Source organism: Lasioglossum baleicum, chromosome 1, assembly GCF_051020765.1.
Source record: "Lasioglossum baleicum chromosome 1, iyLasBale1, whole genome shotgun sequence".
Taxonomy (NCBI): domain Eukaryota; kingdom Metazoa; phylum Arthropoda; class Insecta; order Hymenoptera; family Halictidae; genus Lasioglossum; species Lasioglossum baleicum.
The window spans coordinates 18,908,574-18,934,459 of NC_134929.1; the positions used below are offsets into that span (position 1 = coordinate 18,908,574).

Below are 25,886 nucleotides of genomic sequence, written 5' to 3' on the forward strand. Positions count from 1 at the left end.
GCTGCAACTTTTCTCGCGCATGCGCGCAGTGCTTCGATTGAGCCCGTTTTCTCGCGCATGCGCGAGAAAACAGTAACGTATGTACTATTCGGTAGCAGTGCGGCCAGAGCCCTGAGGCAGTTAAATATATTGGCGGAATGTACTGAATACCGGACAAAAAGACTCCAGGACGTGTCCTACGAGTTACAAAATATATACAAATACACATGTTATACATTCATTTTTCACAATCAAATCATAACAATTTTTAAAAATTTTACGAGGTGATCAAGGTACCCAATTTTATCGAGAATTTTACTTTACTGAGGCTAAAATCGCCGCGCATGCGCGAGAAATCTTGCACAATACATATCTGCAAGAAAATGCAGGCTATATTGGGCTATTGTCAGCTATTGTATACGAAACACTACGAACTACGAACGCTCCCACAAAAATTTGTCTAAGAATTTGAGCGTTTTGTCGCTGCATGAAATGGCGCTGTATGAAGGCTAAACAAAACAAAGCAAATGATTCTTGCCCAAATTTGTACTGTACCTTATGGCCAATACGGTAACAATAATTTGCGCATATTTCATTTATACGGAGCATACTTTGGCAATTTTTCTTAATGAAACTGCGAGGCGAGGCGTTCCTTCCTGAAATTTTCAGAATAATGTTCCTCATGTTCAAGGAATACGTACAAATTTTTTCGTTGAAAGATATATGTTAGAAATCAGTAGAAATGGAAATACATCACCGGAGGGGCAAACCGGCAGATATTCTGTATTCTGTAGCCTTCATTTTTACTAGAAACAATCAAATGAATCATGTTTTTAATTCTTAATTCTTATATACTCGACTGTTGGAGATAACAATTCAAGCACTCTAGCAGTGCTCACTAATAAATGAAGCTTTGTTATATTTTACAATTTCAGTGCTCCAGTCTTATACAGTCCGCTAGCTGACTGTTCTATTCTATTTATGGAGAGACTGCGAGAAAACTGAATCTCTCGTAAAGATGTTGGAAAAAACATCAACTGCGGATAATAATCAATTATCGAAGGAGGATTATTTAATAATGCGTGCAAAAGATGCACTGCCGGTTGACATTTACGCTGCCAAAACATGGTTGATCACAGCAAAATCTTTATTTCCTCATAGTGCAAAAGTTCAGGTTAGAAGAGATGTTAATCTGTCACCTCTGTAAACATTCTGCGTAATTGAACGCTAACTGAAAATTTCATATTTATTCATCAGTTCGAAGCATATCGGGTAGAGAAACTGTCGAAAAATGTGAAAGAAGCGGCGAAATGTTTTAGCGAAATGTAAGTATTCGAACAATTCAATAATTTACGTAGCTGTATGAAATTTTTTCCATATATTTAAACAATTGTGTAAATGTATGCACAGATTTCAGAATTTTCCAGATGACAGAGATATATGGAAGGAGATCGAAACGGTCACAGCCTGTCTTCGTTTGGAACAATGCGATCCAGAGGCAGAATTTCTGTGTCAGATGTTCCAACATGTACCTCAAGAACTTCAGCACAGGCTGCTCGTTATGACCGCTGACCACAGCGAAGATACAATGGAACATTGTAAATTATTACTTCTGTTATTGCGTAGATTCCCACAAACTATAGCCACTCATGGAGTAAGTAGTTTCAGTTGTCTTCTCTGAGATAGCTGCCAGCAAATTGAGCTTGCTTGCGACAGTTGCTTGCAGAGAGCGAAACAATATATTTGTAATGTTTGCAAACAAGTGGTTCTGCAAGTTGCTCTCGCAAGAAAATGTTGCAAGTTACTTGCTAGTGCACCTTTAGCCTTACCTCATTCTGTTTTCAGCCACGGTTAGTAGAAACTCTTCTCACCGCAGAGAAACACAGTCATCCAGGGCGTGCGGTGAACGGGTTCAGGAGACTGTTAGCTTGCGATGCGTTGCCCCTTCTCGGCACTGCACCTGTAGAACTGAATCCAAGGCTTTGCCTAAGGCTGCTTTGCAAAGCTGTTGAATTTTATTTAGCATATATACAACAGCCACAAGATAACCAGATTCAAAATCCATGGGACAGATTGTTTCAAGTTGTAGAGTTAATTGGAAAGAAACTGGGCTGGGAATTGGGCAGTTTGTTTTCCATGCCCTGGAACAGAGACGCTTACTGCGAAAGATTACAGCAATACGCGGTCGTGCATGCAGCGAATTTATGCGAGGAGCTGATAGTTAGGCAGTTGTTAATGTGCTCTGTGGTCGTATTATTGAGAATATTAAATGAACACAACTCGCTCATTGCCAACGACGAGACTGTGTACTGTTTAGTAGAAGCGTTCGGGGAATGTGTTCATTCGTCTGCTGGTAAGACATTGTATTTCTAATAGTCTTTGAATTAAACTCTTCTTTGACCTAAATTTTATTGAATTGACGAATAGAACCGAAATTAAAAAAACGCAAAAGAGATGATAACGGAGGAATTGCGTTAACCAGCGACGGAGATTACAGCGGCAATGGTCTGGCATTAGCCGTAAAATTATGGGACTTATTGCACAGTAGCGATTACTTGCAAAGGGAGATAGCAAAATTGAATCAGCAACTTCGATTAGATACTTGGCTGAACACGTTTCTAACAGATTTAGCTATGTACAAAGGGTTGCATCACGAAGTACTGGCAAGATTATCACAAGAAGCAGGTAGTTTATCTGCTCACCTTCGTTTAGCAAATACATGTTTTTTCTTAAAAGATTATAAGGTATTAATACACTTCCATATTATTTCGCCTTAACTTATATTTGTTCGCTAGTATTCCTAAGTATGAAATATTTGTTCAAGGGAATGTTGGAGTATATAGTTTTAGTAGTTAGCGCACTGCCTTCTGTGTCTGGCAAAGTGTCGCACAATTTAACGGTTCCTTGTGCGAGGCATTTGCACTATTTAACAATGGCACGCTTTCCTATAATTCAGTATTGCTGCAGACTGTTGCTTTCAGCGATAAAGGTAACTGGAAAATTGAGTGATCAATTTTTCCTCGAATGTTTTCATTAAATTCATTGTGAATGTTCCCCAATAGGAAAATTTCTCCTTGGCTGGCGGAGTCGGAGACTTGGCTATAGGACACGCGTTGGTATTAATGCAAATTGACTGGCCACAGGAGGCTAGTAATTTAACCACAATTACAGAACGAATTGTCAATCGTGGAGCCTTCGCTTATCCGCTGTTCCAAGCTTACATCATTTGCGTTGATATTCTAGAAGAATTAACGTATCTGTGGACTGAACACGGCGGCGGTGTTTCATTGGACATCGCAACCGGATCCGGAGTAGTACAAAGTATACTTCGTAAAATTAGTTTGTCAGAGATTTTCGCTTGCTCTGGTTACAGTTTTCTTCAAATATTACAGATCGGCGCATTACTACTCGCGGAGCTGACAAAGGAGTACGCGAAGAAGTGAAGCAAGCGATGAGGCGCCAAGCAGCCCGTGACGGTATCGATCCTCTAGACGAACTGTTACAGAAGTTTATTCTCAACGAAAAAGCTGCCATTCTACACAGTCTAATCGTTCCGTAATGTCAGCCCTATTTTCAATAAATTTTGAATAAAATTATATAATTTTTTATTTCAAAATATACACGTGATCTCTTTTCAAACCCAACTTTAATATTATATACACAGTAATTAAAAGGATGAATTTGATTAACAATCTTTATGGGAACGTTGTAGATGTTCTCGACTTTAATACTTCATTTTACGTATTATACGCTCTCCTTGTATAGGATTAGTAATGCATGCTCATCGAATTTCCGCAAGCCATATGTTTCCGATATAAATTCTATGATTTTTATGATACAATTAAGCAGCGAAGTTCGTTCTCGAGTAGTTGTGGCTACTCTTTATTGCGACGTTACGTTTACGGTAAGTGAATGCAACAAAGACATCTCGATTGGGTGAGAATGATAAAATTGCAAATTATAAAAATCAATAAAAGTATCCGCTGTTTATGTTCTCCATGTTACGTTCTATCTGATGTAGACGTTCAATTGAAGGGCACTTAGAAGTAATACTTTAATACCGGGCATGAAGGAGGATATTTGACTGAAATCGGTACCGGAAACCAGTTGCGTGTGCATATCTAAACCGCCGGTGTAGTTCCCATTTTGTATCATCTGCGATATTTGGTGCAGCGCTTGCAAGGTGTTCTGGGAGAGCTGGAACACACGTACGTATAAAAATATACAATTAAAATGGATAGTTTCACGAGAAACCTGGTAATAAAATACGTACTTTATTTTCCCTAAGACAATCGTACAAACCTTCCAGTTTCCTGGACACATCTTCAATCTTCCTTTTGATTTGCTGAGACAAAAAATATAATAGGCGTAAGTTGGCGCAGAATTTTACGCGTACGCGCGAATAATGTTTCATCTTACCGGGTTTTTAGCATTCTCGTAACACTGATTCTTCAGTTCATCGAATACTGTTTTCAAATGTACATGCTGCTCTGGAATTGGTGCTTTCGGTTTTTCAGGCTCCAGTGCTTTCGCAATTGTTGCAGGTTGCAGTGGCTCCACTGGTCTAGCATACTGAGCATTCATGTTTGGAACGTTTTGATTATACTGTTGCGGATTATAAGGTGCCTGAACATCCGGATAGAACTTTTCTTGAGGCAAAATCTAAGAAAGAAACGTAGTTTCACTGTAGAGTCACTCTGCATAAACAACATTACTCACATTCGGCTCTGGTTGCGATACAGCAGTTCTCATTGGATGCAGAATGGGATTTTGTGGTTCATACTCTGGTTTCAACTGCAAATGATATAACATTATAACTGACATCCTACGGTTTGCATGTATTAGTTCATCATAGTAATCAAATTAGCGAATTGTACACACGGTACAATGTTACACAATGATTCTCGCACAAAAATTTCTTTTACGAAGCAGCTCGAAACGTGTTTGCGCGTTTCATGGTATTAGTACGTTCAATATCACACGAAAATGAAACTGTTATATGCAACTAGACTGCATTTCCTCGAGTAAAGTAATATGGAGGATATAGATCAGAATTGGGCAAAATTATTTTGAACAACGAATAGATCGGTTCATTCATTAGCTTCTAATTCACGAATGCAGGAAGTTTGTTCGAATAATGCCCAACTCTGGTGTAGATACAGTAAAACTACAAAAATAATGGCAATAATAATTACGAAACAGTGTAAACGACACTCAATTCTCTGACAGTTCTCTACCTTCACAGTTACATTCTTCGAATGTTTAGCTTTCCACTTCCTCGTACCAGCATGTTCCGCAGACATTTCATTTTTGTGGTACAATGCCAGTACAGGCTGTGTTTTTTGAATTTATATATGCATATATATACATAACATCAGTACAAGATATTTTATCACGCCAACCGGACGTGTATCCGTAAATGTTTGGGCAGTCTCACCTGCATTCTGCTTTTGGCTACAGGTGGATCGTTCCATCCGGCTGGTTGAGGCAACGCTTGATACGCGTTTTCATTCCCGTAAGCCTGAGGTTGTGGCATAGGCTGTGTCCTAATCGGGTCATACATTTGCGATTGCGTCGGTTGTTGCATCGGCGTCATCATGCTAGGCTGAACTGGTTTGAATGGTTCCGGTTCCTTCAGACCGGCTGTAAAGTTCTGTCCAGGGTATGGATTCGAAGCCATGGAAATTTGCGGCTGGTACACATTTTGTGGAGGATAATTTGACATTGGAGGCATTTGCTGATTACTGTATGTTTGCTGAGGGAAACCGGTCTGACCATAACTTGGAGTAGACTTCACCGAAGGGTCTATCAAATATTTCGACCTCGTTTGAGGACCTACACTCGACGGACGAGACCCAACACCGCTTGATCCGGTTGGAGGTGGCGGAGGAGGAGGTTGAGACACGGGAGCAGTACCGTAAGAGTGAGATGTGTACTGATCGTATTGCATCTGTGATTGCATCTGTGATTGCATATGTGGTTGCAGAGGATTGGTAGAAGGAAACCCGAGAGGTTGTTGCTGCCGTGTATTGAATTGGTTTGTGGATGGTGGGAATGGTTGTTTCGTGGGTGGAACGTTCTCGAATGGTCTCGCTTGTAATGGCATTTTCGCCGTTTTCGGTCTACTCCTCACGTCTTGGATATACCCTAACGCTCTGCACAGTCTGTTCTTCAACATCACGACCCTCTCGTCTTCACTGTTTCCAAGATAGTTCAACGCCGCTTCGAGATCACCCTCGGACGCTAACATCTCCGCGTACTGAGACAAAACGCTGGCAATCTTCCCTTCTATCCGCGTGTCTCTGCTACCTTGCAACTCCAACGCTTTCTGCATTACCATTACCAACTCCACTACCTCCTGAATGTCGACATTCGAGGATTCTACCATCTTGTTCAGATTGCCGGAACAAATGTAGCAGATTTGAGCTTGCTCCTTCAAAGTTGGATCGTCCGATGATATTAGACGATCGCCGAGCATATCTGCGAGAATTTTTTTGTATTAGGATCAGCGTGATTAGTAGACTGAAGATCTTTATGCAACATAAAAATTGACTGCACTAATTGCAAGAGAAATTGTTTCTTCTCTTAATAATTTCGATGGGATTTCATAAGCAATAGTTTTGTACGCACCGCACAACATAGATCGTTCCTGCGGATTCGAGTGGGTGAATATTCCAATCAGCACCTCTTTCCAGCAGTTTATATCACTGTTCTGAACAATGTCAGCCCAATTTTCGCTGACCAACGAACTAATAAGGGAATTCACGGCTCCGGTATGTTCTGAAAAGTACCTGTACTGGGTGCGTGCCAGTAAATCAGGTCCAGCAGCCATCGAAAGAATCACTGCATCCGCGTACCTCTTATTGGCAAAGCACAAAGACACAGCAGCCTCAATGTTTCCTAAGAGGATCGCTTGAGTAATAAGCCCATCCTCATCTGCAATGTATTAAATAAAGGTAACATTCATTAAAGAATCGTATCGCAAAGTGAACATACGCATCAGTTTACAATGCAACATTACCATTGGAAACGTTTAGTTTAATATTATCTATCGGAGAAACCATAGGAGGTTTTTTGCTTTGTTCTTGTGCAATTGCATCGAACGCTGCGCTTCCATCCATAATGTTCCCGTTAAGTACCTGAAGAAATTACATTTCACTATGCAGAACAAATAATTTTTCATCTTAGTATTCAAATAGAACGTACATTATTGAGATTGTCAACACCTTCTGTGATACTGTTGATATCCTCTTGAGGTACAAGTTCATTCAATTTATTGTTCATCATTTCCACATTGTATCCCAATAATTCCAATATCTCCCTCGTCACATTTTCACCGAAGTATGCGGCAACACAGTTCCATATCTTCTTTCTATGTACATCAGTCGTTTTCTCAGCCTTTCCTTTACAGTATTCATTGTATTGTTCAGTTTTGAGTACCTCCTCTAATTCGTTCGAGCGTTGTATTAATTCCGGTTGCGTGATCACTTGTGACAAAATAACTTTCCTACTTGCACTTCCATGCATATTGGCGTCTGCGGGTTGATTCTCGAATATCGTCAATTTACCACCAAACTAAAAAATTGTTTTGTTTTTATCTGGAGCTGATACAATAGTACAATGCAATGCGCAACATACAGGGTGAATCATTTAGCTGTACCCAAAATGAAATATAGAGAAACAGTGGTACGTTAAGTCAGTGGTCCCCAACCCCCGGTCCGTGGATCAAATGGTACTGGTCCGCCCAAGGAACATTAAATACAATTATTTAAATACAATTAAATTAAAATGATTAAATCAGAACAATCTGAAATATAAACAATCAACATCCCTCTCCCCTCCCCACCTTCAGCGGGCCGCGGTAAAATTATCAAACGTTGACCGGTCTGCGACGATAAAAAGGTTGGGGAGCACTGCGTTAAGTGATTCTCCCAGTATGTATTACTTCATACAGCAAGGAAAATGTGCTTACACCAAAAGAAGCTCCGAATGGTCTCTTCAACCATTTAGGAGCCTTTGTCAATATGACCGCTGGTTCCGATTGCATCGCAGGAGGAGGTTGCGTGAAAGGATCCATTCCAGGAAAAGAATCAACTATTTTGTTAGACGTTTCGGTGGACATCTGTTGCTGTCCACCCAATAAGGAGTAAACTGCAGCGTGTCCATCGAAACTAGTTCCCACAACTAATCCTGGATGTCTCGGACACCACGAAACATCGAAATTCCATTGATTTGTCTGCGCTAGTTCGCAAATCACTTCACCGTTCTGCGTGGAAATAAGGAAATTAAACGAAAATCGATGTTGGACAGTGCAATTAATGCAGTTAATACACTGTCATAACTTACTGGTGCATCCGAATTAGGATTCCAACACAGTATTCTATTATCTTTGGCACAGCTTAGAAGCAAATCTGGATCATGCGGGTTCCACGCGATCGATAAAACTCCGCGTTGATGATTTTGAAGTGTTTTTAACGGCGACGTTGCGAACCTTAAATCCCACAATTCGATTATGGGAGCTTGATCATCCTCTGATGCTAGGCATAATTGTGTCGCAACGTCTGGATGCCATTGAACTACTTTCCATCGCACCTGTATCCATCAAATTACAAATATTAGACCCATAGTAGAGAGCTAAACATTCCAAAATGTATATATATGAAATTACTCTTGAGTTTGCATCTGTTAGCTTAATAATGGGTTCGTTCTTTCTCAAGTCCCATATGACGCATCGTTGTGAAAATGTGGATGCAAGTATGTGTTGTACTTGTTTGTTCCATGCGATATGTTGTACATCTTCTAATGGCTGACTCCTGGATCCAGGAGTCATCGGAGTAGCAGTATTAACGATATCCCAAATATAAATCTCACTTTCGGTCGCTCCGGTTGCTAGTAAATTCGCTTGGAAAGGATTAAAGTCCAGTGCTCTGACTGGGCCTGTATGTCTATCCGGACTGCTTAGTAAACAGTTATTATCATTCGTCAACAGTTTGGCAGCCGAATAAATCTTTATCATTCCATAATCGCAACCGCCGACGATTATACCAGCAGGATTGTTTCCATAGGAGCCCCATATTATTTTATGAAACCTGTAAAATTCATATGTGTGGTGGCAATTCTATAGCTGTCCAGTAACATAAAAAAATAACATAAAAGAATAATTATCAACCTATGGTCACTCGCAACACTGGATCTCAATTCCAAATCGTATCCGGGTTGTTGCAAGTTCAGCGAATACAAATCCAAGCTGGCAGACGTGTTGAAACTTGCGTCGAGTTGCTGGGCTGCAGTTCCAGCAGCCAATAATATGGGATGTTGAGCCGGCGGTGACCATGCTACGTTGACAGTCTTGAGCAACTCCTTTACCTTCATTCTGGTAATTCTACATAGCGAATAATATCACAGAAACGAACAATTAGCATTTTCCTAATTCATTATCAGTCCATGTGAACGTTGTGTAGCATTTCTAAATGTAATGCGCCAGTTTCCGTAAACAAAAATGCACGCCGATAAGCGTGTGCTGTAACGTGAACTTTGAATTGATAATTACGATCCAGTACAAACTATTTATATGAAAGTAAATAGATAGCATCACAAATGTGTTATACTCGATTCGAAGGTTCACCGACCCAGCACTATCAAAACCTAACACGTGTTACGTGTATACACTGTTGGTTTCGTTCCGAGCAAAGCGGAGAACGTGTTATTCATTCGCGGAACGCTTTCTCACCTTGTTGCAGTGAATCAACAGTAATCCAACGAAATTTGTGCAAACGAATTCCTAATGTCAAATGAGTTGTGGCCACCCGTCAACTTCTTCCAACGTGGCGAAGCGTACGTCGGGAATAGTGCTGACCTCTTCGGTATCCGTGGTCCATTAATACAGTCTGCTCTGTTCCACTGTTCCTCTCGAACGCATCCTTGTTTATGCAGGACGATTAATGAAAAGTGCAACCGCTTATATAATCGCGTAAATTTACAGGTTAATATTCAACCGCTCAGTAAACACGCATCGAACGAATTAATTATTCTATAGCGTTTTACCATCCGAGTAGGACAGTCTTCTATATAGAGCAGACTGTACCTACTATATTTCCCTGAATGTAGGAGAGCTAATCAACGATTTGACAACGTCAACTAAACCTTATAAAAACCACGTATATCGCCTTATGAGTAACACGCTAAATACATCTACGGTTCAACGTTTGCGTAATCATTGTTTTGATTATTAGGTTGATCGTTATTTCATTGTTACATCATGCGACAATTATACATGTACTTATATACAGTTCGCGTGTTTCCACGCATTGCATTCTATTACATTTTTTCAAATTCTGCTGCATATTTCACCACCCACGTAGAACATAGAACAGTGGGCTCGAGCTTAAGAATGTGAAATGTGTATTGACTTCTATGTAAATAGCGATGTTCTCTCTTGTATAATTATAGTTGAGGTTATTGTTACTGAAATAATATGCATCATTTTAGCGAAACCCATTTTCAAGGTTCACGTAGAGAATGTAAAATTGAAGAGGAAAACGACTCGTCTTCTCGTTTAATAAGGGGTCGGGTTACGGATTGTCTTGCTACAGCACTGTCTTATTCACGGCGTCCTAACAGTCCTAACAATTCCTTGAAGCTCATTCCAGTCGTTGAATCGGTGCAGGTGGTGCCATGTCTTTTCATTAATTAATCTCGACCCTGGTAATTACGAAAGCTCGTCGATACTTCCGTTCAATATGTAAGAAAAAAGGAAAAAGTTTTGTGACCTCAGAATCGTTCGGAGAAGGAACCTGGAGCTTTTGAAGTGTTTCTTAGATCCTGGATATACTTCGAACAAGTATAAAGGTGTGTATGTATTATAGAAATTATGATTTCGAACGTAACGTTGTCGATGTTACGAGAATATTGACGAAATCATGATTGACTTAATTGCAGCTTATGAATATTTCTTCCAGTCCAAGGTGGACACCGAAGCTCTGTCCTTTCTCACGATGACCCATCGTGAGAAGCTCGTGATAACGGATGTTCGGGGTTGACGATAACAGCTAATAATTCCGCGATGAGATAAACCGGTCTATTCGAATAAATTAGTGTAAGCCGAAGACAGTTTTCTTCCGACGGAATCGACGATGTGGCCAAGATTGAGGAGACCGTTCCGCACGTGGCCGATCGTTCTTTCGGCTACCTTGCTCGCGGGAATATTCCTGGTTTGGCTGAGCAAAACACGGCAGCCCGAAAATCGCAGCGACTACATGACAATGCGGTAAGCGATCTACGGAAAGAGATTCTTCCGAAACATTCTTCTTCGGTTTCGGAGCTCGAGTTCTTCGTCTTCAGAATTTCATGTATATATATTATAATCACCTGTTGCATTCGACCAGAGGTTCTCAACTCAACGGTCGCAGCGTGAAAAGTTATCTAAAATAATCAGGACAATTGAAAATGTAGATCTGTGTATTCTAAGGGCATCTAACACGACAGAAAGTATTTAATTTCAAGATAATTCACGATAACCCTTCTCGGGGTCGATGGCGGCCAGTTCGGGGAACCTAGATAGAAATTTTCGTGATTTCCTCGGATCGTTGTAAATCGTCGTTCAGCTTTTTATTTCTCTGAATTTCAGGCTTCTGGAGAATCAGAAGGATTACGTAGATCGCAGAGGAATACATGTGGTCGTGGGTCATTATATCGGCGACTCCGTTGATCCTTTGAAAACTCCGAACATTACGAAAGGTATACTTATGAAATTGTAGATCGCGTTTACGCATCGTTACGACGCCTTTGACTTTCTAGATCTCATCAACAAGAACATGTTCGATCCGCGGCCTTCCGAGGGGAAAAACGGTAGCCCGGTTTTAATTCCAGGGAAGGATTTCTATAAAATGCAACAGCTCTATCAAATCAATCGATTCAATCTGATGGCCAGTGATAGAATACCGTTGAACCGTACTCTACCGGATGTCAGACGAAAGGGGTAACATTGTTGATTTAATTGTCGGTAACATAGCTGCAGTCGATAACATATTAATTGAACAAATTGCAGTTGCACCGCTCGGTATTCGAAATTGGATAGTTTGCCGAGAACCTCGGTGATCATAGTTTTGCATAACGAAGCATGGAGCACGCTTTTGAGGACAGTGTATAGCGTGATCGATAGATCACCGAGGCATCTGCTAGAGGAGATTATCCTCGTCGACGACAACAGCGACAGAGGTAAAATCGGCCAATGGTGGTCTTAGATTTGATTGATTTGTTTCACAACATTAGTCAGGACTAAATTTTAATTTTCATTTGTCCCTATTAGATTTTTTGAAGGCTCCTCTAGATGAACATGTAAAGAATTTACAAGTGCCCACTAAAGTTCTTCGTTCTAGGAAACGCATAGGTTTAGTGAATGCGAGACTTATGGGCGCTAACGAAGCCGTAGGTGAAGTTCTCACATTCCTCGACGCGCATTGCGAATGCACGGTTGGTAGGTGAGCTCTTTTCTTTACCTGAATTGGTTAACGTTCTCCGCGCGCGCGTTACAGAGAAACGATCTTAAGGGATGAATATAATTTATTTGAATTTATTCCAGGTTGGTTAGAGCCGTTGCTCGAAGCTGTGGCTAAGAACAGAACAAGAGTTGTGTCTCCAGTTATCGACATCATCAACGACGACACCTTTAGCTACACTCGGTAAAACAGACTTATAGATTTATCTACGTCCGATTCATTATTAAACTGCGGATCTTTATATTATATTCGTCCTGCCGTTTTAGGTCTTTCGAGCTGCACTGGGGTGCATTCAACTGGGACTTGCACTTCCGCTGGCTGACATTAAACGGCAGACTGCTGAAAGAGAGGCGCGAGAACATTGTCGAGCCATTTCGAACTCCAGCCATGGCTGGAGGGTTGTTCTCCATGAACAGGGACTACTTTTTCGAGCTGGGCAGCTACGACGAACAGATGAGAATTTGGGGTGGAGAGAATTTAGAGTTATCGTTCAGGGTGTGGCAGTGCGGAGGCAGCGTTGAGATCGCCCCCTGCTCCCACGTAGGACACTTGTTTCGAAAATCATCCCCGTACACCTTCCCTGGAGGAGTGGGAGAAATTCTGTATGGGAACCTTGCCCGAGTGGCTTTGGTTTGGATGGACGATTGGGCGGAATTTTATTTCAAATTCAATCCAGGTGACTGGACCACGGTGAATCCTAATCGTGATTTATTCTTTGAAAGACGATTGTGTTGAACAGACCTGTTCTGTTTTAGAGGCAGCCAGGTTGAGGGACAAGCAGCCAGTTAGATCCAGGTTGGCTCTGCGCAAGAGGTTGCAGTGCAAGAGCTTCGAGTGGTATCTGGACAACGTGTGGCCGGAACACTTTTTCCCGAAGGACGATCGCTTCTTTGGACGGGTAGGACTCTTGTTGAAAATGTCGGATCGGGTTCTTGAAAATTTCGGAAATCTTGTACACCTCTAATCGGAACCAATGGCATCATTTCTAGATCGTGCATCTCCCAACAAAGAAATGCGTTATGCGACCGACTGCGAAGGGCACTTACTCGCAACCCTCCGGTTACGCGGTCTTAGAGGACTGCGTTCCTAGGCCGATACTTAGTCAAATGTTCGTGATGGCCGAAAGCGGTGTTGTGATGACCGACGAGAGCGTTTGCTTGGACGCTCCGGAGCACGACATGCAGCACAAGACACCAAAGGTTAAAATTATGGCGTGCAGTGGCAGCAAACGGCAGAAGTGGGAATACGACAAGCAAGTAAGTCGCCGGAATAGAAGCTGGATAGAACTGGTTTCTTAGGATACAATAAAGATATCTATTTAATTTGTTTTAATTAAATGGTGCAAGATATGGACTCAGTATCTCCATCATATTTTAAGAAGACAGGTTCTAACACTTTATCTGACCTATCGCTTTGACTAGACAGCGGATCTTTGTCCAAAATAAACATTTTTTTTATAAATTGCAACAAACAGGAGTGAAATAGAAATTTCTTTCTTATTATATTGAATAGGTTGAAAATAATATAACAGAGTTTATAATTTTTCTATTATTTTTAGTGTTTTAAATTACATCTATTCTAATCCGCTGTCTACTAATGACCAATAAACGTTTGTCCAGGCAAAAACATTTTTACACGTTCCATCGGGCATGTGTTTACAAGCGAGCGATGACGGAGGTCCTGTGATAGCCGACTGTGCAAAAACCGTGGAGCAGCAGTGGCTGCTGGAACCAGTCCCATGGAAATGACCACCAGTATTCTTCTTAAGTAACTCATACTATTGACGATCGGCGAGCATGCTATCAAAACCGAAAATGAGCAGTAGACCGAGCACTACAAGCGGCGCGATGCGTGTCGCCTTGTAAAAGGTAGGTGATTTATTATTCGTGCTGGAATCATGAGATTTATAAAACCATCTTCCATCGAAACGTTTTTATCATTCCAACAACTGTAAAATAAAGAACGAACCATTATTACCGCGGTAGGTTTAGTGTTAAGACACTTTTAGACTATTGTACACACCACTTTTTACTTTTCTACACGCGGATGCATAACTCATTGTAAATAAACCGTCCGTAACACCTGTAGAAAACTGTGAATTAATCTCAAGGCATTCTCCTCTCCGCTATTTTTAATCGCGCGCCCTCGTTGAAAGTCGCAATTACATTCATATTTATAGAACCGAGCGTTCTATGCGTAATTGATGGCCGTAGAAACGAAATCCTGCCGACAGGATCTTTGTGTATAATGGGAGAAAAACTACTGATCGGTCGATCGACCAGTTTGGCGATGCTCGCGACGAGCGCACGTGTGTCGCGGACATGTCTGTTCGCGGACTAATTTAGAATCTCCTTACATGGATAATTCGTTCTTCGTCGATTCCGGAGAAGATGATGCTCACAGTGATTCATCCAGCTGAGGCTGTATGTGACGAATCATCTTTATTGTCACCGTCGTCGAGGTTGCGTTTCTGTTCGGCTTACGTGTGCATGACCGAATTCTAATATTAATATTCCGCTCAGAAGTGCTCAGAGAAGCTACACGTTCTACAAAAGCAGGGGAGACCGGGGCAACTCGATGCATTTCTGAGTTTTTTCAGAAAAATATGTGCTAAACAAGTTACAAACTGTTTATTTAATGGATGCAAAACGTATTCACTTTGGGGAAGTTTGGTGATCGGTAAATCGAAGATTGCGGTTTCGGTGTATCAGAATAAAATTAATAACGGCTGGGTTTAAAATCGTTTCAATAAATGGAGGTGGTAGCAGCAGGTTTACAGGAAGTTTGGTGATCGGTAAGTGGACGATGGTAGTTTTGGTAGATCAGGGAAAAATTCGATTCGGAGACATTTCGAGCATGCAGCGATCCGTCAGGCAGTCTGTCGTGGTTTTGCCGATATGTGGGTCAAAGTCGCGTCCTCGGCGAGGCCAAGAAGCCACTTAGCTCGGAGCGGCCTAGTCTCTCGTTCGGTTTGCACGATCACCTGCAGGCCAAGTTTGGCTGAGATGAGTGAGCCTTTATTTATGGATCGGTAACGTTTCCCGCGTGTCGAGCGAGCGAGCGAGCGAGCGAGGGAACCGCATCCTCCGAGGACAGGCGTGGATCGTTCCGAGTCGCCTTCGAATCGAAGTCGCTCGCTCGAAAAACCGGCTAGAAAAACAGGAAAAAGACGAGCTATGAATTCCCGATACGTCGGAGTTGAAAGTATAATGCGCGCAGGGGTGCGTCAAAGATCATCGCTTGCAAGAAAATCACGCGTGACTATTTATACACTCCCGCTCAAAAGTATGTGGACAACACGTTCAATTTTTATACGAATCTTGGATGAGTAGACAGCGGATTTTATGCAGTTATCATATATGGCAAAAATGAGTAGGTGTAATTTGAAACAGTAAAAATATTAGAAAAATTTAAAAATAGTGTTATATTATTTTCAGCGTAAGAAAATTAATTTCTTCGTCACTCCAGTTTGCTGCAATTCAGGTATTTGTTATTTTGGTCTAGTTTACACAGTACTAGAGAATATATTTTAATAATAAGTATGTGAGTTTCATATTTCGAAATTTTTTCTTTCAACCCTTATGTCGATAACCGGGTACCCACTTTAAATATCTTTTTAAAACTTGTTTAACACTTTTAGCAAATTGTTTTTATGTCTATGATATTTACACTCCCGCAATTTCGATATCTCACTAATAATTGTTATTATTGTCTTGAGAAGACAGCAGACCACGCTAATGGCTCATCGTAAATTGAAACAGTACCAAAGAAAGTTTTATTTATTCAAGCGATTTTAATGATTAAACTGTAGAATTTAAGGACAAATTATACTTGCAACAAAGTGTGCACATACTTTTGAACGGGAGTGTATATTGACGCGTTTGAATATCGTTCGCGAATTGCCGGTTATGAAAAACCGGCGGAGAGGATCGTAAAAGCGCTTTGAGAATAACAGTCTTCCGTCACCGCGGTAAAGGACGTCGTTCTTAGGGAGAGAGAACGCGGAACGTGGATTGAGAACCGATGGCAAAAACCGTCATCCGTCGATGATTTATAGCAGTGCCTGGCGGATGGACGAAAAAAACGTGTTGTTGCGACGATTTTATTGCGACGGAATACGATTTTAATCGAGATCATCGGGCACGCTCCGCGGGCATTTCGACCGGACGGTCCTCGGCGTCATTCGCATCAATTCTGTCGTCGCGGTCATCCAGCGACCAGCTGTTCCGGTTCTCACACACCGATGACCCTCGACCGACTAGTTTCTCGTGTTAATTGCTGCTACGGTTTCTAGACGACTGGGATCATTTTCTGGAAACCGGGGTCATCCTCCGGGCAACGTGGATTGGCCGGTTTTGCGAGACCACCGTGATTTATACAGGCATTCTTCGGGAAACAGGATGTTCTGCAAAAGTGGATGCGTTGGTAAGACTTCCGGCTTCTTGGGAAATCGATTTTTAGTTTAGTTTTACCATTGGCTTGAAGTGAAACCGATTTTCCTCCAAAATTTTTAGACGGCTCTTGATAGAATCGATTAATAACTTCGTACTAGTAGAACAGATAGGATCTTAGGATCTATTTTGCACAAATATTTAAAAATTGCTTTACGAAAATGCCAGAAGTTGTTATTATACCACCCTTGATGAAACAACATCCACGAACAGCATACTTAAAGCCACTAAAAAGAACCTCAACAACGAAAAGCTAACAAGTATGTTTCAACAACGGATGCGCTAATATGGAATTAAGAAATAAATTGTGCTACAAAACTCGTGAACGCTATGGTACTAATGAATCTTGAAATGTTAAAGTGGTCGCTAATAACAGATAGCAGTCAGTGCGACGTTAACTACAGTTATCAAAAAGAAACACTGGAAGACTCGTCGGAACGAAACATAAACATTGCGAACACGTTACTTTGTATTTTATTACTCGCCGTAAATGCATTAAGTGGTTGCACGTCGATAAATGCGTGGATAAATAAATTATTGTTAGTAGAGTGTGGATTTTATGCGTTTCTAATAAGAATACGAAGCAGTAAGAATGTAGAAAATTTATTGACGCTGTCGGTTTTTCATGATTGATGGACAAGTCTCAATTTTCTTGTTAGTTTAACAATTTTTCCGCTTTGATATGTCGTGATCTCCACGCTGGGATAGATTGTATTCTATTTATGCACGTCGATCGAAGATTCTGAATTTTCTTACAATTGTATTGTGTTTTAAAGTAAAAGTGATCGAATTGAAGTGTAAAATGGGCGAAACATCAGCGCAGAATTTTGCAGTCGATCACAGAAACGTTTAAAGACGAGTCTTTGCTCTTGTTGTTCGAATGGAGCGTTCCGAAAGAAACAAATCGAGTGCAGGAAACGCGAAGGATGTTGAAACGGGGCGAGGAAGAAATGGAGGAGTTTAATGAAAGGCTGGAACGATCGTGGTAGGGGGCGGAGAAAGTAAACGCAAGCACGAGACGAAAGTTCCTTTGAAATGTATCTTCTACGTGTACGTTGTGCACATATATTTATACATATACATACATCCTATACATTATACATATATACGTATACGTACATATACGTGTACATGTATTTTCTTTATTCGAATATTACATATGAACATATATACACTCGCCACTATGCTACGGGACGCGCGACTACGGGGCTAAACAGTGTTTGTTGCGCGCGAGAAGTAGGAGCTACGAACGGTTGATCGTTCGATAGATACTGCATCGGTTCGTCCTGAAAGTTCTCTAATTTTCTCAAAAAGAACGGTGCAGGAATTTTCAGGACGTCCCTAAGCGTCGATGGACGATCCACAATTCCGCGTTTTCATGAGTTTCAGGTCCAAAGAAAATTCGCTGAAGCTATCTCCACATTTCTCACCGTAAGCTTATTATTATTACCGCGAGATCTTTATGGTAAGACCGCAGATCTTTATGCAAAATAATAAAGTTCTGAATTGATTGTGGGAAGCAGAAATAAAATAAAAGTTGATTTCATCTCGTAATGACTTTGTTAGATTAAAAACAACATTACGATGTTCGTAAATTTTTTTTAGCCCTTTACTGTTTTACATTTCACTCGACCAATCTCTTCATAAATGCATAAAGGTTCGCAGTCTAGTAATAAGAAATCTGTACGGTGACACGTACCCGCGTACCGTTACTTCGTGCACGGCTTCCGAAGCTCGGAAGGTAACGGTGGGAAATTGCAAAAACTAGTAGCATAAACAGATGAAATTAAACTAAAAATGGGTCCGGAACCGAGCCTCGTTACCGCATTGACGAGCTCACGAGTAACGGTAGCAAGGCGTGGTAACAAACGTGGACACAGCTTGACACGTTCGGGACAGAACGTCGGCCTTGTGGTAAGAACGGTCGTAAAGTTTGAAGAATGGCCGTCGATCGACGGCATGGTGTTCTTCTAATCTTCTTACTAGACATTTTTAAGACTTGTCCCGAAAGTGCTAATATAGGGGCTCGAAGACGAATTCAAGCTTGAGAGTGGAGGAAAAACGCGAGATCCGGTCGAGGGATTTTTTAACGAGACGGACACGCCGCGAATAACTTTGACTAAGGTCAGCTACGGTCTCGTGGATCCCGGTCGCGCGATCTAGCTTACGATCTAGCGGTTCAGAAAGGTAACGAGCGCTCGGACAGCTTTGTTGGCCCACGGCGCGGCGCGTCGCGTTCGTGGCTAAACAGTAAATACGTATAACTCGGTAACCTCGGTCAAATCACAATCGTGGTACAATTTACATACTCCTTTGTATATATATATGTATATATATATTATATCTATATAGATCGATTTGTATACATATATCCGTATATACTGTATATCAAAATTAAACGTATTCTTCGCAATTCGCGCTTGGTACATCTCGCACGCGGCTGACTATCAATTCGTAGGGGTCGGAGCGTCGAATGCGCGACACCATGTCGGAATGGACAGCGTACAGCAGGTTCTACTCTGTGAGGCCACGCCCACTCGGGGCAAGGAACATGGCTTTTTCTTCCTCCGATGGCATCGCGGTATTCGGAGCTAGATTTTCGAAGATGCGAAAGATCTACGCGAAGGATATGCCCTGTGGAATGTTTTCCTGGATTCGTCGGAATCGAGGGCGCTGAGACCACGCCCACCCGGGGACTGATTGCTGCACGATACCCATTCCACATCGTGTCTAACAACGCAGGACGGCTTCGCAAAAGGACTTTTTTCCAAGATCGCACGCTCGCTCGCGGAATCAGCTGCATTTCATACGAGCGCGTCGACGAGTTCCAAAATTTGCAACTGAAGATTCTCTCTTCACGTTTTATTACGTCTCTTAGCAAGATTAGACAGTGATGCAGGAACTTGTCCACGCGCCAGGAATTAACATGTTCGCGCGACATCGACTAACTAAATTGAGCCTCGATTCGAATTCTAGCAGCTATAGGTACGCGTTTCTCGCTCGGGTACACTTGTTACGTTACATCTACACTCTAGTTCGCGTTTCAACGAGTGGGACATTACGGAAACGCGGGGGAACGGTCAGATTCCTGCTCGGGAATCGAAGACGATCCGTGGAACGACGAGTCTGAGGCGTCGGGGATAATTTGAGGGAAAGTTGGTGGGCTTCGAAGTGTATCGAGCTTCGAGCACATTGAGCTTTGAAGGTGAGCGATCAGTGGGAGATCCGACTTGCAGTAGGTTCAACATTTCGTTTCAAAAGCTGCTGCAAATTGCCGCTGAGTCACAGTTCCAGGTTTGAATGCTCGCGGATGATCAACAATCGACGAGGGAGCAGCGTTTCCGGCGAACGTCGGACAAGGCGGAGCCATTTTGATTTTCCGTTCTCGTCAGGTACTCTCGCGTTCGCTTTCTTTTCTCCTTCTAGCAGGCTGTCGCAATTCGAATCGGCCCGACCTGTCCACGAGCCGGCGACCAGTGAAATCACGCGTGTAAACTGGAACGAGATGAGGACGAAAAACGCGGCGCGCGGACGTGAGAACGCGCGATTTCGCGGGATAAGCTCCTCTCGGCCTCGTCCCTCCCCGCGAAATTTCGCGACTCTTCTGTGTATTTCTTTTTTCTCGCCTTTTTCCCGTCGACGGGGATCTGGTCGGCGAGGATCGCGGGGCGTGGAAACCGGCGGCGATTGTGCGTCTACGCCGATTGTTATCGTATCGACACGCTCGGCGATTCCGTAAACGTTCCTGAGCATTCCTGCGAATCGTTTCGCAATTTCAGAGCATGGAAATCCTAGAGGCGGAGACACATAGATAGATAGATAGAGAAAGACGTGGAGTGTTTCAGAATAAACACAAGGGGCAGCAGAAGATCCATAATAACTAAACCAATCGGTAAAATAGAGATTGTGCTACGTAGACGTTTGAGATGAATCAGGGAGCGAAGTTCGATCGCGGTTTTTCCTTTCTGTTGAAAAGTCCTGATGGCGGGAAGCGTGCTGAATTTAATAATATGACTTCACGGGAATCAATATAATTACTGACAGTAGCGAAAGGTTCATATTAACCAGTCTAATTGATAAAGTGAACATCACGTTGCTGGTACGTTTGAGAAAAATTCAGGAACAACATATAATTGCGGATTAGTCGTGGTAGGAAGCCGCAAGAGGAAATCGATTTCTAATAATCTTCACTGCGATGTAAACTCCGCGGAAATCGACTGAATTAATACCTGATAGTCTAATTGATAAACTCAAGATCAAATTGCTGGTTCGTTTGAGAGAAGCGATCGACATCGATTTCTAAATAGAATATCTTAAAATGAAGATGTCAGAAGCGATGCGTTCAAAAAAGATTCTGTAACAAAATTCGATCGCGGTGCTTCATTTGATTCGACAGAAATCGCCGCAGTTAGTTAATAAAACTGAAGATGGCGGTGGCAGATCGTTCGCGAGGAATGCAGGAACAAAATTTAATTGCTGATCGTAGGAGGCCGCGATAGGAAATCGATTTCCAAGCTTCGAGGTCTCGGATCGACGTGCGCGTGTGCTCCGTGTCCGTAGTTCTCTCTCGGTCGCGGCCACGTCCGAGATCTTTCCTTCTCCCGTGGTATCTCTCGGTTAAAGCGTTTCATGGTTGTCGAGATCGCTCTCTCGCCTCGGCGTGGCTCCTTTATTGCGTTTCACTTTCGCGATGAGCTTGCCCGTCCGATCGGGGCGTGGCAGAAGTGTAACGCAAGAGAGGTCCGAGGCCATCGTCGGCCGGGATCGTATGCGTGAAGCAAGAAAAACAGGGCCTGGCCATCCTCTCTCGACCTCACCCGAGAGGAGATCGAGACCGAGAAAGAAAAAGAACGAGAAAAACAACAGCGAGAGAGAGAGAGAAAGATAGAGATCTCGCGCAGAAGCTTAGTCACACCTGGCGTTTACGATCGATCTTGCATCGATCAACCTTTCGAAATCGGCCGGTCTTAAAATGGATTTTGAAGAGCACCATTCACCGCGATTCATCCTCTGACCGGCGGAGACGTTCCTCTCCTCCAGCTGGATCATTCGAATCCTTAGGCTCCTGTAGAGTCAATCAGGGTCGCGATTCACGGATCCTCTGGTCAACAGTGTCGAAGGAAACCGAGTCCTTCGTCCCTCCGTTTGCCATAAGCAAAAAAAGTGCACGATGATATGAAGGGCGCTTGCATGAAACGCGAAACCCCTAAGTATTCGATCAACGTCGCGATCCTCTAACCAACAGCGTCGATGGAAAACATAGTCGTCTCTGTTGCAGCTCGATCATTCGAATCCTTAGGCCCCGGCGTGTTCGAACAGGGTCGCGTTCCGCGTCTCTCGCAATTTCGAAGAACACCGGCATTCCAAGCTAGAAAGCGCGAATCGTTTCTCACGCGTCACTGAACTCCCCAGGTTCTATCGGCCATCTGATTTTCCCTGTGCCGGCGAGCGCGCACACCCTTCGCGTAGAACGAGAAGACGCGGTCGTGTGTGCACACCTTTCTTCGACCGCGTTTCCGGCCCGCAGTTACCAGCTCGCTCGCGTTTACCAAGGTCAAGAGGATCTGCTCGACAGAGCGGGCACAGCCTCCACACCTGCGCTACTTGCGGTGAACGTCTGAGAGCAAGGTAGAAAGTACCGATAAATTGCCACCTAATATCTGCGCCGGGAGCCACGAGCCGATCTGTTGCAGCCGCGAGTCATCGTCGAACTACTCCCTTCGTCTTCCTTGACTCTAGGCGCGAGACACGTGACCATTTAGATGACTCGATCCAGATCTCACTCGTGTAATTAACACGTTCTCTATCAACCGTGTTTCTTACGGTTTCTGTTGCGCGTCAAGACGCGATTTTCTTGACGCGTTCCGGTCACAAGACTGCAGATCTTTATGCACTCGTAGCAAAAGTTATATAACAGTTATACAATTATTAAGAAAAGAAGGGATAGATTGTGATAGGTAGATCATTATGCAAAATAAAAATTGTCTTCATAAATTGTAAAACGTAGGAGCCAAATAGAAATGTAGTATTTCCTCTAATGATATTAATTAACTGAAACAAGTACATTGATATTTGTAAATTCTTTCAATCTGTCCACTGCTTTAAATTGCACATACTCATTTTTGCCATAAATGCATAAAATCCGCAGTCTAGGATTTTCACCCTCAGCACGAATCGACGTCACTGGGTCAGACTACACTACAGCTTCGTGATGTCATTCAGGTTTTCACTGTAGCATTTCCTCCACTATTTATTCCTCAAATCCCTCGATCTGATAACGGTGAAAAAAACAGACTCATATCACGTGTTAACACTTCTAAATTTTCCATAAAGATCCCCACAGTCTAGTAATCAGGATGCATCACAGGATGATCGGTGGGTGTGACTCTACGTAAAAGAATAAGTCGAAACGGGTGTACATGAAACCGCGGTAGAAGTATCGTTAATCAAAGTAAACCACTTGCTGCCAAGGTCGAAGCACCTCCCGGTTAGAAAGTGCCAGCGGAGAGTCAAGGAAGGCGATTAGATCGTTTCGCCCCAGGTATAGTTTTCATCGAGCGGAGGAATAGGATCGTTCCTCCTCCTTTTCGCTGATCATCGTCGGCAGGAAGCAAGCTGGCTTTTCCATGTCCACGCGGATCAACCCGCACTGTTTCCCACGTTCCCCACGAAATCTGCAACGCGATATCACGGCTCCGACTCGTCGAATTCCATCGGCGCGGACGACTTTCACGCGGAAACGCCGTCGTCTCCCTTTTCGATCCCCGGGTCTTTCGATTTTCTCTAACGACGAGTGCTTAATGGCTGAACCGGAGAGGCCGTCGAACTTCTTCGAGGGCTCCGAGAGGAAACGGCGCCGATTCCGCTCGTCGATTTCTGTTTTATTTCGGCCCCCGGATGAAATTCACTTTCTAGCTCGTAAACCTGGGCAAGTGTCGTTTTCTTGCGGCGACCAGTTCGACCGAGATCGAAGCCGTTCGAGAATCCATTAGACGCGATCGAAAATCGGAACTGTTTCTACTCCGCGAACGAACGACCGGACAGCCATGCTTCGATAACTGTCGCGTTGTTTCTCGACTCTGTCGTTTCTTCTTAAATGAATTCGCGCGACTAACACCGTCGGAATGATATGAACTCTACCCTGTCGGAAGCTTTCCGGGAACCAGCGACAGCTATCGAGGCAAGGCGGTGAAAGATCGGTGCTTAGGTCAACATTATCGTTTACTTAATCTAGACTCCTCGTCCCGGAGGACGTTCTCCCGGCACGCTTCTTCCCGTTCCCGTCGCCACTCGCAGCGGACGGTTGGCAAAAGAGTCTGTTGCAGCCAGTTTTCTGAAAGACTTTTCCTAACACTAATTCTAGGCTCGACAGGAAGTGGCCTGGTGTGAACCAGGCTCGGACCCGGACTTTCGGTCAGAGAGGCCGCCGCAAAGACGCCTCGATCTTCGACTAATCGGCTCGCAAACTACCGAGTTCGGCTCAGGTGTTGTTCCCGGGCGACAATGGCGGTGAACTGACTTCCCTCTGCTCCTCTTGCACGCTCTCCGGTCTGCTGGCGGTGCTGCTCGACCTCGAGCTGAGGTTATCTCTGTCGCTGAAGTACGAAGAGTCGCCCCTCTTCTCTTCCAGCTGGAGCTGTTGCTTGTCGTTCCTGAAATCATCCGCCCCGTGTCCCAGCAACCCTGGAAAATAGGGTATCCCCTGTCTCTGGGAAGTGATCTTCCCCATGAAGCTTCGGATCTCCTCGAAATAAGACTCGTCCGCCCGAGGCAACTGACCATGGTACCTCGAGCGAACCTCGTCGAGTATCGTCGGTCCATCGGCGTCGTGTTTTTTCAGGTGTCTGTCGAGATTGGTCTGCTGGCCGAAACATCGTTCGCAGAGCGGGCACTTGAACGGCTTCTCTTTGTTGTGGATGTTCCTGACGTGGCGTTGCAGGTTGCTCGAGATGCTGAACGATCTCTCGCAGTATTTACACTTGTAGGGCTGCTCGCCGGTGTGCGTCCTCAGGTGCCGCGTCAGGTTCGCCGATCTGGGGAACACTTTGCCGCAGAACTTGCACGAGTATCTGTCCTTCGGCTTCAGGCCGGCTTGCACGCTGATGGAATACGGTGGTAAGTTTGAGGCGGTTTGCTGTTGCTGTTGCTGCTGTTGTTGTTGATTGGGGTGACTTTGCGGTTGTTGGGGTTGTTGTTGGGGTGGTACAGTGGGGCTGGGTATCCTCGCGACGGCTTGGGAGGACGAGGACGATGTGGAGGATGTCGTCGAGGAGAATCTGTTCGGTGGCAACGGCACCATCGTGGGCAGGGCTCTGACCTGGATCTTGGGCAGGTCCGGGACCGGTGAACCGTGGTGGTGGGACCGGTACATGGCTTCCAGAACTAACGGATGGACGGCGTGGTGTTGAGGGAACAGCACCGTGTGATAAGGCAGACCGGTGCCCAAGCTGTTCTGGTTCAGCACCTCGATCTCGTTCTGGTTCTCGTCCCGCAGCCGCTCCTTCTTGTGATCCACGCGAAGATCCAACGGCTCGCAATCCAACTCGTCCTGATGGTGAGGCTGCGGCGGCCTAGCCGCGGGACTCATGTGCGGCTGTTGCTGCTGGTGTTGCTGGTTCGTCGGACTCGATAGGCCACGACCGTGTCCGTGGCTCAAGTCGTACGGCAGCTCTTCGACGTCCGGCACGCGGACGCTCAGCGGGTAGATGCTAGCCTGCTTCGGGCTGATGTGGCCCGGCATCTTTCGAGGACTCGAATCCTTTTCCCGCATGGCTGGAGGATACTTCGGGTCGTGCAGCGTCGGGGGCAGGGTGATGCTACCGAGATATCCGCTCATCACACCGCCTCTGTCACCCTTGTCCTGGCTCCTGCTGGCGGCTCGCGGTGACCTGCGAAACAAACAGCGGCACCCGTTAGCTTCTGCTTTCCTTCCTCTTCGTATTCAATAAGAATACAGCAT

The 25,886-nt window shown here is 43.9% G+C and overlaps 4 protein-coding genes across 7 annotated transcripts in view; 2 read left to right on the plus strand and 2 right to left on the minus strand.

Annotated features, from left to right (window-relative positions):
- The first annotated feature begins 156 nt into the window (after positions 1–156).
- On the plus strand, positions 157–3,666 carry Ints10 (integrator complex subunit 10). Of its 3 annotated transcripts, XM_076434935.1 has the most exons (9): positions 157–549; positions 915–1,153; positions 1,237–1,304; positions 1,390–1,633; positions 1,825–2,332; positions 2,407–2,723; positions 2,804–2,968; positions 3,042–3,300; positions 3,372–3,666. In XM_076434935.1, the coding sequence occupies exons 2-9, from the start codon at positions 998–1,000 to the stop codon at positions 3,536–3,538; spliced, it is 1,884 nt and encodes a 627-aa protein (XP_076291050.1). In that variant the 5' UTR covers positions 157–549; positions 915–997; the 3' UTR covers positions 3,539–3,666. The 3 variants fall into 3 exon arrangements, with proteins under 3 accessions (XP_076291050.1, XP_076291045.1, XP_076291054.1); XM_076434930.1 differs by having other exon boundaries at positions 157–1,153; XM_076434939.1 differs by lacking the exon at positions 157–549 and having other exon boundaries at positions 1,011–1,304; positions 1,407–1,633.
- Positions 3,609–9,998, minus strand: Sec31 (COPII coat complex component secretory 31). The gene is made up of 13 exons (XM_076434888.1): positions 9,710–9,998; positions 9,149–9,361; positions 8,648–9,068; positions 8,326–8,571; positions 7,952–8,245; positions 7,186–7,554; positions 7,001–7,118; positions 6,610–6,915; positions 5,417–6,459; positions 4,699–4,773; positions 4,399–4,641; positions 4,253–4,324; positions 3,609–4,176 (listed from the first exon to the last, which is right to left on the minus strand). The coding sequence occupies exons 2-13, from the start codon at positions 9,349–9,351 to the stop codon at positions 3,988–3,990; spliced, it is 3,579 nt and encodes a 1,192-aa protein (XP_076291003.1). The 5' UTR covers positions 9,352–9,361; positions 9,710–9,998; the 3' UTR covers positions 3,609–3,987.
- On the plus strand, positions 9,862–17,958 carry LOC143214207 (polypeptide N-acetylgalactosaminyltransferase 3). 2 transcript variants are annotated; one of them, XM_076434949.1, is made up of 11 exons: positions 9,862–10,827; positions 10,918–11,245; positions 11,606–11,715; positions 11,776–11,956; positions 12,026–12,195; positions 12,287–12,454; positions 12,560–12,659; positions 12,743–13,152; positions 13,232–13,374; positions 13,466–13,732; positions 14,096–17,958. In XM_076434949.1, the coding sequence occupies exons 2-11, from the start codon at positions 11,112–11,114 to the stop codon at positions 14,222–14,224; spliced, it is 1,812 nt and encodes a 603-aa protein (XP_076291064.1). In that variant the 5' UTR covers positions 9,862–10,827; positions 10,918–11,111; the 3' UTR covers positions 14,225–17,958. The 2 variants fall into 2 exon arrangements, with proteins under 2 accessions (XP_076291064.1, XP_076291060.1); XM_076434945.1 differs by having other exon boundaries at positions 10,938–11,245.
- The window catches only part of LOC143214222 (uncharacterized), a 32,229-nt gene continuing 24,295 nt past the window's right edge, over positions 17,953–25,886 (minus strand). Inside the window, exon 2 of the mRNA XM_076434972.1 lies at positions 17,953–25,815. Within this exon, the coding sequence (XP_076291087.1) occupies positions 24,408–25,763 (1,356 nt within the window). The 5' untranslated portion in view covers positions 25,764–25,815 and the 3' untranslated portion in view covers positions 17,953–24,407. The remainder of the gene's footprint in view (positions 25,816–25,886) is intronic.

What these genes read in the sequence shown, in the direction of transcription:
- Ints10 (XM_076434930.1), top strand. Translation starts at nt 998, where the DNA reads ATGTTGGAAAAAACATCAACTGCGGATAATAATCAATTATCGAAGGAG. An exon ending in AAACTATAGCCACTCATGGA is followed by an intron (nt 1,634 to 1,824) that starts GTAAGTAGTTTC and finishes TTCTGTTTTCAG; the next exon opens with CCACGGTTAGTAGAAACTCT. An exon ending in TTTTCTTAAAAGATTATAAG is followed by an intron (nt 2,724 to 2,803) that starts GTATTAATACAC and finishes TATTTGTTCAAG; the next exon opens with GGAATGTTGGAGTATATAGT.
- Sec31 (XM_076434888.1), bottom strand. Translation starts at nt 9,351, where the DNA reads ATGAAGGTAAAGGAGTTGCTCAAGACTGTCAACGTAGCATGGTCACCG. An exon ending in TAACAGATGCAAACTCAAGA is followed by an intron (nt 8,572 to 8,647) that starts GTAATTTCATAT and finishes TGATGGATACAG; the next exon opens with GTGCGATGGAAAGTAGTTCA. An exon ending in CATTCGGAGCTTCTTTTGGT is followed by an intron (nt 7,555 to 7,951) that starts GTAAGCACATTT and finishes ACAATTTTTTAG; the next exon opens with TTTGGTGGTAAATTGACGAT.
- LOC143214207 (XM_076434949.1), top strand. Translation starts at nt 11,112, where the DNA reads ATGTGGCCAAGATTGAGGAGACCGTTCCGCACGTGGCCGATCGTTCTT. An exon ending in CGACGACAACAGCGACAGAG is followed by an intron (nt 12,196 to 12,286) that starts GTAAAATCGGCC and finishes TGTCCCTATTAG; the next exon opens with ATTTTTTGAAGGCTCCTCTA. An exon ending in AGTGGGAATACGACAAGCAA is followed by an intron (nt 13,733 to 14,095) that starts GTAAGTCGCCGG and finishes ACGTTTGTCCAG; the next exon opens with GCAAAAACATTTTTACACGT.